The 12,119-nt window shown below is 40.2% G+C and overlaps 1 protein-coding gene across 2 annotated transcripts in view; it reads left to right on the top strand.

Moving 5' to 3' along the window:
• Nucleotides 1–11,646, top strand: part of baz2a (bromodomain adjacent to zinc finger domain, 2A) — a 33,291-nt gene extending 21,645 nt beyond the window's left edge. For both annotated transcript variants that reach the window (XM_081387628.1, XM_081387629.1), the window contains exons 20-30: nt 261–880; nt 976–1,192; nt 2,101–2,256; nt 2,345–2,505; nt 2,650–2,712; nt 3,607–3,893; nt 4,054–4,189; nt 4,389–4,535; nt 4,666–4,886; nt 6,199–6,342; nt 9,889–11,646. In XM_081387628.1, the coding sequence (XP_081243754.1) occupies nt 261–880; nt 976–1,192; nt 2,101–2,256; nt 2,345–2,505; nt 2,650–2,712; nt 3,607–3,893; nt 4,054–4,189; nt 4,389–4,535; nt 4,666–4,886; nt 6,199–6,342; nt 9,889–10,048 (2,312 nt within the window). In that variant the 3' untranslated portion in view covers nt 10,049–11,646. The remainder of the gene's footprint in view (nt 1–260; nt 881–975; nt 1,193–2,100; nt 2,257–2,344; nt 2,506–2,649; nt 2,713–3,606; nt 3,894–4,053; nt 4,190–4,388; nt 4,536–4,665; nt 4,887–6,198; nt 6,343–9,888) is intronic.
• Nucleotides 11,647–12,119: the final 473 nt, after the last annotated feature.

Here is a 12,119-nt window from a genome sequence, read left to right as displayed (position 1 = left end):
GTTTTTAATAATAATAATAATAATAATAATAATTTCACATTCTGGTAAATTTGTTATTCTCTGAATGTTCATTTGTTGTTAAGTAATAATAATAATAATAATAAACTTGTAAAATAAATAAAACTGTTGGCATACAGTAACAGTATAGAGAATAAAGTTAACATTTTTTTTATATATACAACAAATGTTAAGTATTAATTTCTTGTGCAGCCCTACTTGTTGCCCACATTAATGTCCAGTTATTACTTCCCTGTGTTCAGCTTCAGATGAAGTGACGGTCAGTGATGAGCCTGTGACTTATGTGAAGGTCATAACCCCAGTGAAAGCAGAGGTTAAAGCTGAGCCTCCCCTCTCTCCGGGTTTCGGCACCTGTTCTCCTCGAGCGTCCCAGCGTTCCCCCGCAGAGGTGGATCCTCTCCCCGGCGAGGCCTCTCTGATGAGCAGCCCGAGAGGACGGGGACGCCCCCGCAAGATCAAGCCGGAAGTGGAGCTCCACCTTCGAGCCGCCAAGAGCCGGCGGCGACGGCGCTGCAGCAGCAGATCAGCGGGTGAAGATTCGGCCCTCAACTCCCCCGTGCAGGATCTCGCTCAGCCCTCTCTCGAGCCGCAGGACACCGAGGCGGACGGCAGCACGCCGATCGCAGCGTCTGGAGCCGGTCAGGGGGAGGATAACAGCCAACCGGAGGACAGTATGAGGGAGCAGGCAGAAAAACAAGGCCAGTGGTTCAACCTGTTGCCTAAGGAGCCGTGCGACGAGGCGTCTCTCGCGCAGCCGTGCGAGAACATCCCTGCACCCACTTCATCCCCAGCGAAAGACACTCCGGCACCCCTCGGCTGTGACCCGCTCGCTGCACCTCCACCGCAGCCGACCGCGACACAGGTTCATACTTCAGTGATATCAGCAAAAGTGAATGAATATCCTAATGCTGGAGGCTTCTCCTTCTGATGGCTTCTCCCTGTGTTCCTCATCCTCAGGTGCAGATGGAAGCTGCTCCTCTTCCGGCTCCTCAGGTGTGCTCCACTCCAGCTCCAGCTCCCCGGGCCGGCAGGAGGCGCAGGAGAGGCAGCGGGCCGTCCCGAGTGCACTCCCGATCCAGCACGGCCAAGAGGCGCGGCAGACCTCCCTCCAATCTCTTCCAGGAGGTTGAACTGAAGTACTTCACTCAACTGACGGTGAAGCCTATTCCGTTAGGTGAGTGTCGTGACGTTAACGGATGAAAGGCGGTTTTGCCCATCCTGCTTTTGTAGATTATAGGGGCTTTCGCACCTTTTCACAGCTCCTAGAACTATTCCTAGAACTTCCCGGATTTTGGCGTGTTCGCACTGCTGGAACTAGTAACGATTTGCAGTCGAGTCTGTTTAGACGAGTCGGTCTAAACCAGCACTATAGGAACTACCAGTGAAGTTAGTGACGCGGATTATAGTCTATATATTTACTCCAGAAACTAACTCTACGAACATGGAAAACAGTGATAGATGGGCATCTTTAATAACTTTTCATTACTGTCTACTTTCTATGTATAACAGTTCTATCTAATAACGTATTAGACAGGGCTGTTAGACGAATCGTACAGTAATGAACACGGAGAATGCGAGCGCTTTGTTTTAAGGCTCAGTCGTTCTCAGCGCCGTCAAAATAAGTCACAACAACAAGCCGGCTTACGTCACTTCAGAGTTCCAACTGGCATTGCGAATGCAACCCGGAAAATGTTCCTAAGGGAACCATTAGTTCTCGGGAAACCACCTGGTGCGAAAACCCCTTACATAAGCGCTTTTCTAAGCCTTGCCAACTTAACCATCCAATTTTCTCTGAAATAGGGAACAGAGGAATTGCCATTGGATGGATGGATGTTCATAATATTTGAATATGTCACTAAGGCAACTTTATCTAGCCCAGAGGTTTTTAGAGGAGTTGATGAAAAGCTAATAATTAATTTAATCATAAAAATGTAAAATTATAACTTGCACTTTGAAACCCGTGGTCTAAAGTTTGGTCCAAGAAAATTTCATTGTCAATTCATCAAAACTCACAAGTTTTCCGTTTTTATTTGGAAACTGTGTGGTGTAAACGGCCCGTAAATGTCTTTCTCTCTCCTACAGAGATGGTGAAGGGCTGGTGGTGGATCAAAGAACCGGAGGAGCTGACAGCCATACTGAGCGCCCTCCACTCACGAGGCATTCGAGAGAAGGTTCTCCACAAACACCTCACTAAACACATGGAGTATCTGGCTGAGGTCTGCAGACGTCCCGTGACCGGTGAGGAGCAGCAGCATGCGGAGTGTGATTGCAGGCTGTGGTTGATGGCAGCATGTTTAGTCTATTCTTTTGCATTGTTCCTTCCCAGATCCCATTTTTCAGATGTCAGTGGAGGATGGCGATGCCTTGCTGGAAGTGTCTAAACAGGCGTGGAGTGAGCAGGAGAGAGCCCTGCGGTTAGACATCAGTGCTCTCCAGTGGGTGGAGGACCTGGAGCAGAGGGTAGTCGGTGCAGACCTTCAGCTCAAGGTAAAGGAAACACTTTATTGAAAGAATCACAGCACTGTAAGGTCTTGCTCCAATAGTGACCACAGGGTGGCGCTCTTTGTTTATACTGCGTTTACAACACAAGCACACTCGCCTTATCACTATTTCCACAATCTCTATTTCCAGGTGCCTGTTCCCAACACGGAGAGTGAATCGGAGGCTTGTCAGGAGTCAAGTTCTCAATTTCAGGTAGTGTAAACCAGCAGCCCACACACTGAGAGTCTGTTAGTCCTAAGTAGAGGAAACTGCTCTGTAAACTGCACTCTATTCAAAAGGTTGTCATACTCATTAAATGTAAATTATCAGGGTTGTTCCTTATTTATTTTATTATAAATTAAATAATAAATCAATTTACAAAATAATAAATGTTATGTACCTATTGTTTCATTTTTATTATGAAATTAATAAAATGTAATGCATTTAATAATTAAAAACAAATTTAAAAAATCTAAAAATAAATTAACAATAAATGTAATAGATATATAAAAATAAATACATTTAATAAATGATTTGTACATCTATTATTTTAATGTTCAGGTTATGAAATTAACTAAATATTAATTAATTTAATAATTATTTCAGTTAACTTTTGTAAAGATATATTCACATAAATTTTATTTTATTATTCATTGTTACTGTTATGAAATTAAATATTTAAACTCTTGTAAAGCTATATCAACTAATATATTATTGCATTATTACAGTTATGAAATTAATTATACATGTGTATATAAACACACACACACACACACACATATATATATACATATACACACACACACACACACATATACATACACACATATGTATGTATATGTGTGCATATATATATATGTATATATGTGTATATGTATGTGTGTGTTTTAGAATTGAAAATATATTTGTAATTTTCTTTCTGAAAGTAAAAAAAAAAAAAAAGAATGATTCATCTTATGTGGGATTCTAGTTGTTTTATCTATTATTATGTTTTTACTTGGATTTCGACATCAAAAAAGCCTTTAAAGCTGTCATGGCATTAAGAAAAACTATGCAAACAAATTTAAAATGAAAGTTTACCAGAAGGGACATTTGTCCTTGTTTCAGATCTATACCCCTCCCGAGGCGGACTCCACGCGGGAGGACCTGCAGTATTACGAGCACGAGGTTGACCCCAAGGACGACTGGATGGTCAAGACTAAAAAGGAATGGTCTGACCTCCTGCGGGTTCCCAGCAACCCCCTGGACCTGGCCGTTCTCCGACTGACTAATCTTGAGCGTAACATTGAGCGGCGTTATTTGAAGGAGCCGCTGTGGAATCTGGCAGAGGTGGTCCGCTTGGCCCCTCTCACCCCTCCGCCCGGCGGGGAGGAGGTCCCGTTAGATGCTGTCAGGTGGGTCAGAGTTGAGGGTCGTTTTTTTTTTTTACCATCAAATATCACTTCATTATTATCCTATGTAATCATATTTTTCAGCCTTCATCAAAATGAATCATTACTTCAAGTTAAACAGTACTCTGGAGTAAATCAAACATGTGTTTGTTTGTCTTTATAGCTTGGAAAGTGAGATCACACCCAGGATGAGGACGTGGCGGCAGGGCCTGGACCGCTGCCGCAGTGCGTCTCAACTCTCGCTCTGTCTACTACAGCTGGAGAAAGCCATCGCATGGGAGAGATCCATCATCAAAGTGGTGAGAGCACACTCATAAGCTCAGCTTCAGTGCCTCTATGATTATTATATGATATCATTTTTTTACATATACATACAGGGCTTGACATTAAGTCACGGGTGTATTTCAGTAGTACCGTGTAACAGTCACTCCTACTATTGAGAATAAAGTCTAAATATTTCGCAAATAGTCGAAAACTGATGTTTATATGTGTCCACAGACGTGTCAGGTGTGCCGTAAGGGTGATGACGACGAGTACCTGCTCTTGTGTGACGGCTGTGATCGTGGGTGTCACATGTTCTGCCTGAGGCCGAAGGTCATGCAGGTGCCAGAAGGCGATTGGTTTTGTCCCACCTGTGTTGCCAAGGTATGTAAAATCTGAAATATCCAGCTGCTGTTTTTTTCATCCGATTCACGTGATCATCTTGGAAAATGTGCATGAGTTTTGTTTTGTATATTTTTGTCTTTAGCTATGTTTATGAAACTAAATTTTGCAGGAAAACGGAGACTCTCCGAGATCACAACGTTTATCACGTAAGAGGTCAAAGCCACGGAAACGGCGTCTTGGAGAAGATAGTTCAGATGAGGATGATGGGTACAAACGAGGCATGACCACACGACAAAAAGATACTCCTGCTTCCTCAAGTGGGACGAGCATCTCCCCTTCAAAGCGCAGGAGGATGACCACACGAAACCAGCCTGACCTCACCTACTGCGAGTGAGTCTTTCCTCAGGTCTTCAGTCAACCAGGAGGGACACTTTAAAAACATGACAAATAAGTTTATATTTAAAGTGCCCCTAATATGCTTTTTCATATATTACCTTTCATGTAGTGTATGATGTATTTGTTTGTGAATGTAAAAGGTCTGCAAAGTTTCAAAGGTCAAAGTGCATGATAAGTGGAGTTATTGTCTCAAAAGAAAGAATCGATTCTGAATTTCTTGAAACAAGTCCTCAGTCACAACAGACTGGGTCATCTGACCAATCAGAGCAGAGTAGACCAATCACAACAGACTGAGCCATCTGACCAATCAGAGCAGAGTTGGCCAATCACAACAGACTGGACCATCTGACCAATCAGAGCAGAGTAGACCAATCACAACAGACTGAGCCATCTGACCAATCAGAGCAGAGTTGGCCAATCACAACAGACTGGACCATCTGACCAATCAGAGCAGAGTAGACCAATCACAACAGACTGGACCATCTGACCAATCAGAGCAGAGTAGACCAATCACGACAGACTGGGTCATCTGACCAATCAGAGCAGAGTAGACCAATCACAACAGACTGAGCCATCTGACCAATCAGAGCAGAGTTGGCCAATCACAACAGACTGGGTCATCTAACCAATCAGAGCAGAGCAGACCAATCACAACAGACTGGACCATCTGACCAATCAGAGCAGAGTAGACCAATCACAACAGACTGGGCCATCTGACCAATCAGAGTAGGCTCTCGGAAAGGAAGGTTTTATAGAGACTGAATCATTTATTCAGAACCGTTTCAGACTCATGAGAAATGAGCTGATGCTGCAAATGTATATTATGAGAAATTAAAGGGTTTTTTGACCTTGGATGCATGTAAACCTATTGTAGGAGACCTTCAAAACAAAACTAGGAACCTTTAAAATGGCATAATAGGGGCACTTTAAAATTCTTTAATACATAATAAAATGTTGTTAAATGTAACTTGAAATAATACATCTAATTTTACGTTCTCATAATACTCATTTGTAAATTTAAATTGAATTTTAAAAAGCATTGGCCAGTTGCTTTTATTAATTATTTTGTTGTTTGAATTGAAATAGTTTTTCAACTGTCCAGTTTAACGCAATTGGCAAATGGATAAAGAAAAAATGCTTTTTGAGTGCCACTTAAAATGTTGCTTTCATTTACTTTCAATGTAATAAACATTGTAAATGTCTATATTCATCTTGGTGCATCTCTGACCGGAGTCTGAATGAATTTTCTACATGTAACAATGAACGGGTGATGTGGAATAATGACGAGCTGTTTGATGTGCTGTAGGATCATTCTGATGGAAATGGAGGCTCACTCAGACGCCTGGCCTTTCCTGGAGCCGGTCAACCCCCGCCAGGTGCCTGGCTACCGACGCATCATCAAAAACCCCATGGACTTCCTCACCATGAGGGAAAGACTTCTGCAGGGAGGGTAAGAGGGAATCTACCAATCACAACATTACAGCAGTGGTGGAACGGATCACAAAATTCACCTTTCAGATCATTTACGTTTTTTGAGCCACGGATCAGATCAGCAAAAAAAAAAAGGGGTGGTGTAACTTTGCTTTTCATTTATTACTTAAAGCTCACTTGAAGTTCTTTGATACTACATCAAAAACTACTAGCCTAACTGACAAAGTTCACACATTATTAAAAACAAGTGAACAGTTAGTAATAAAATAAGAACTTTATTAAAAAATTAAATATTTAAGCCTAAATGTAAAAACACTGTTTGTTCACTGCAGAAATTAAATATAGTTTTATCTTTGTTTTATTAACATTAATGACACAGACAACAGTAGAATTATTAGGTGTCTGCTGTCACTTTAGGACCGAATGCACGGACTGTAAAAACTGACAAACATACGGTTTCTTTATCATCTGTTCACTTATGACATTAACAAGAGAATACTTGCAGAGACGGGTATTTATTCATAATTTTGTGTTTATGTGTCAGTTCAAGGGCAAAGAAACACGAAAGAGGAATCAATTCGGTGTTCGAACAAGTCAAGTCAAGTCATCTTCATTTATATAGCGCTTTTCAGGGATGCAAACAGCGCGCTTTTCGGCGCCTCGCGCTTTTTTCCCGTCAGTTTGGGTGACTTGGGTCAGAGAGGGTCTTATTATAATTTCACAAAGTCATCTGAAGCCATTCCATAGCTTAATGTGAGGTACAGAAGTCTATTTACATTATTAAATTAAAGTTTACGGAAACTCGTTTTCCCTCCTCTGCGGCTGTCAATCATTCTCCATTCAGTATTCTCCGCGCGCGCCTCGTCCGTTTACAGCAGGATGCATGGTAAAACTCTCTCCAATATGATATATTCACATTATAACGCTTGATCTGTAGATAAAAGGCTTTGGATTTGCATAAAATAACTTTATTTTGTGTATTTGTATTTCACGTTTGTTGCTGTTTTAAACGACTCGCTATATCCGTGTGCCTGTTAGATCACACACATCACAAGGACTATAAATCGGCATCAAACGCACAATAACTGTAATTTAAAACTGTGAAGAAACAAATAATCAATCAACTGTTGGACAGATATAACGTACACTAGGATTTGTCCACTCGACATTTCTTCGCTTTGTGCCGTGAACTTCTAAATGCGTACTTGTGCAGCGCTGCACACTGTGACTCCATGTTGCTTTGAGCACATCATTCTGCACCCGCGATGCGCATACGCGCGTTGTGCGCTGTTTTGAAGCGTTTCATATTATCATGGTTTTGCGCACTGAAAGATTATTAAAAGCATATATTTTTTATACCTAGCCTGCACAATACATTTAAAATAAGCATAATTTAATTGTATATTATTTATATATAGCCTACACTTCTGAATTCTTGACATTCATATATAAATATAAAATTGTGAAATGTATGATTGCCTGATTACTTTTTGCTGCTGATTTATATACTCACTAAGTTTAATAAAAATACATAATACATTTATGTAATATTTAAAGGTGTTAACGGTAATCTTACACTGCAAAATGATAACTTACAAAGGATTAAATTCATCACAATTATGTAAGTATCTGGATATTTGCCGCGGGGCGAGGGCTTCGATAACCTCTCTTTTTGACCATGCATGTGTTTGCATCCCTGGCTTTTAACAATGTAGATTGTTCCAAAGCAGCTTTACAGTGATACAAGGATAGTTTAAAGTAACAGATTGTTTTGGCTTTATAGCAGTTTTTGAATAAAGTTATTTTCCAGCTAAAGTTAATTTGATTGATTCACTTCCGTCACAACGATCATTAGTTATTAACTTAGGGGCCGCTAACACAACACCGTTTTAACAGGAAACTCTACACAGACTTTAAACGCGAAACCTGTGAGAACACTGGCGTGCACATACGTATTACGAGTTCAGTCTATTGGTATGCGCGTTTGTTAATTCTCTCTCTTACTCAGCGGGGGCGTGCGGCGAGTCCTGATTTTCACCTCTTCTTCTGCGTTTACAATTGTTTGAAAGTGTAAATTGGCAAGACAAAACACGTCCAAATATAAACTTTCACTCTATTATGGTTAAATTTAGCAGTTAATCCGCCGAAACCGTATGAAAAGTACGAAATGGCTCATAACTCCTAAACCGTTAGGCGTAGGTTCAAATGTCTTGTATTGGCTCAAGGCGGACCAAATGCATGCCTTGAAATTTTTGGGTATTTTACTTTATTTATTTTGCAATCTAGTCCTAGGTTTTTGGCCCGATCAGAACCAAACCAGTGCAGCAAGATTCTCTGGAGTCTGAATGTCAGTAGTTATAAAAAAAAGTTGAAATGTCAGTTCACAGTCCCTAAGGGCCGCCACAACGTTCCCAGTGGGAGGAGCCACTTTTACTAAAATGTCTATAACACGTGAAAAGAATGAGGTATTTTCACCAAACTCAGCACGCGTGAAAAAGGACGCTATAACAGGAAATTGGTGGCGCTATAACAGTAAAAAAAAACATGAAAATGGCTATAACTACTTCACTGACTTGAAAATTGGCATGCAGTGTCTTTGTGTCGAGGTGCCATGATTGTCTCTGCGTACATTGACATATCTCAAAAAAACTCTTCCGCCATCGTCCAATGAAATTTGAGCACCTATTACACAAGGTTAACAGAGGCTGATCGAAATGAAATTCGCTGGCCTGTTTGACTCCTCATTCTGAGCATCTTTGCCTCTAGGACCGACGCCGTCCATAGAATAATTCGTTAAATATTGGGAGATTATTTCAAAAAACAACTTTGGTGAACTAGTCCTAGGTTTTTGGATGAAGCTCAATAAAATCACTGCGGCACAATTCTCAGGACTCTCTAGGTCAATAGTTATCAAAAAATTTTGAACTTTGTCCTCCCGATAGCTATGGCAGAGTAATTTAAAAAAAGTCTACCCAAAAGCCTAAATGAAAACTAGAAACTTCACGAAAATAGGTGAGAACATGCAACATGATTTTAAACAAGCATGTAAACTTTTATGAAGATCAGACCATGGGTGGGGCTATAACTGTTAAAAAACTTTAAATCTGGATTTTTCCTATGGTAAATTGCCTATATTGGCTGTAAATGGACATTTCCATCTATGATTGAGATGGAAAGAGGCTTACTAAATAAAACATAATATCTTTTTACGCATGTGCTTAAAGGCATTAAACAGCTTGAACCCCGACAATTGCTTCCCGCAGCTATATTTTATTATATTCACATTTTTTATTCAATTTATATTAATTAATTTATAAATTAATTTGTGAACTAATACTTAAACTGTTCCTCAATCATTTATCAGTTCTTAAATGTCCAGTTTACCAGTAATTGGACCGATGTTAATGCATGTCAAAGAAAAATGAACTTAAAGTTGAGTCAGACTCTATCTGTGTTTGACATTATGTTTGGGTGTATAATGTTTAGCAAAGTCTTGTTCAGGCATCAACTGAAAAAAGCATAGACTAAAAGATCTCTAAGCCGCTTGCACACCCGTGTCTCTCAGGTACTGCAGCTGTGAGGAGTTTGCTGCCGACGCTCAGCTGGTTTTCAACAACTGCGAACTCTTCAACGAGGACACGTCGGACGTGGGCAAGGCCGGCCACTCCATGCGCCGCTTCTTCGAGAGCCGCTGGGCGGAGTTTTACGAGAACAAGGACAAATAGAGACGCTGCATGGGAGGAACGCCACGCTCCTTCGATGAGGCCCGTTACTACTAAAAACTCTTTCTGGAGAGCCCTCCAGTCCTATGTATGCATACACATGTAGATATATGTATAAATTTGTTCTGTTTGTTTTACAAGTATCTGTTTTTGCCCCCCTCCCAACCCACCTTGATTTAAGGTTCAGACATTTCTTTATCAACTGGTGTTACGGCGTACAAACTTCTCATCTTTCTTCACTTTCATCCGTCACTCCTTTGGGGGTCGAAGTACTTCTACAGGACTTGATCGGGTCACACTTGATGTCACGTGTCACAGACACACCTCTATCAGGACGTTCTCACTGTTTCGCCTTCTGCTCCTTAACGTACTGCTCGTGGACCACGCGTGTCCCCTTGATTGAAAATGTAACGTAACGTGCTTTCGAGACTAGAAGCAATTTCCTCAGTATATTTTTTATTATATACTATATATATACACTTAAAGACAGGAAAAAAAAATAGTTGGGATTATTTAATAGCAATAGACTGTAGTGAATCTGTACAGACATGTCGTAGAGAGATGTATAGGTGACTCATGAAACGGCCAGTAAACATGCTATATCACGTGTAACTCATCACGTCTTTTGCTTGTAGAAAATTGGTCTTTTGAACTGGAGGTTTGCCATCTTTTACTAAGGATTTGTTTTGTTTTTTTGTCATGCCCCCTAAACCCAGAAAATCAGTGTTCGTTCATGATGAAATCTGACGTAATGCCAATAGCAGAATCATTTAGGCCGGTTTTAACTTGATTTTTAAGCTCCGCTAGCTAGATAGCCATTTTCAAAGCTTTTGCTTGGTGTATGACTATTGTCTGTGGGGGGAAAAAATAACTTTAGGTCGTATTGATATTGGTTTATATGGAAAGGATATGTACGTACTTATGACAGTATAGGTTGGTTTAGCGCCGCTTATTTTCTTCGCTGGATCCGGTTTGCTCCTGGTTTTCATGAACATGATGATTTGTTAAAAACCCTTGATCCATCCTCAGATGTTTAGACTGTTTTATGTGTTTTAATGATGTGTGTGTGTGATTGTTTGAACCTGGACCAACTCCATCAAAAATGATATTGTAACCATGCTTTCTCAAATGAAAATGCCTTGCATTATTAGTGGTTGAACTGACCCATAAGGATTTGTGAAATCTGAGCGTTTTCATTGCTCCCCTTATTATTCCAAAGCAGGATACACTGAGTAGAGGAGCGCAGTAGAGCACACACTATTCATGTTCATTCATACACTGAACTCAACGTGCGCAGCAGGAGATGCACCGTTCACTCTGTTCCTCCTCGTACAAAAAGGGACATATTTGCTTCTCCTAATTTTTTTTTTTTTACAGATGGAAAACCTGAAGACAGTACTAGAACATTCAACCAAATGTGGTGTTAGTGAATTTTTAATAATGTACAGTTTTTGTGACTTTAAATTTGTTCCTTTCTATATTTTTAGGACCAATATATCGTTTTTAAGAGGCGACATTAAATGACCATGTTGTTTCAAGGTAATGTAACACGCGTGCACCTGTAGAATGTACTGTAACAGAAATAAAACATCTAGTAGACGAACATCTGGTCTCCTTAATGTTTATTATCTGTATAGTGTCTGGTAATGACGTTTAGATATCACACAAGCATGAATACTCTAAACATCAGCACTGCCTTGAGTCTGAGATTGCTTTTATATATATAAAAGTTAAAGGGGTGGTTGATTATTTCACTTTTCTAACTTTAGTTAGTGTGTAATGTTGCTGTGAGCATAAACAACCTCTGCAAAGTTACAATGCTCAAAGTTCAAAGCAAAGGCAGATATTTTCTTTTACAGAAATCGCTTTTTAATGACTACAACAAATGACTGGTAGGGACTACAATGAGCTTCTTCATCACTAACCCTAAAATTTGCATAAACCCCGCCCCCGGGAACACATTTATAGATTATCATGATAGAATATGCTAATCAATGACTAGAAGATAACTACACATAAGCACATAAATTCATCAACTAACCATTCAGAAATGTCCTGTTGCATTCTACATGTT

This window comes from Scardinius erythrophthalmus (assembly GCF_964197995.2).
Source record: "Scardinius erythrophthalmus genome assembly, chromosome: 15".
Taxonomy (NCBI): Eukaryota; Metazoa; Chordata; class Actinopteri; order Cypriniformes; family Leuciscidae; genus Scardinius; species Scardinius erythrophthalmus.
This window is presented reverse-complemented; position numbering and strand designations above follow the sequence as displayed.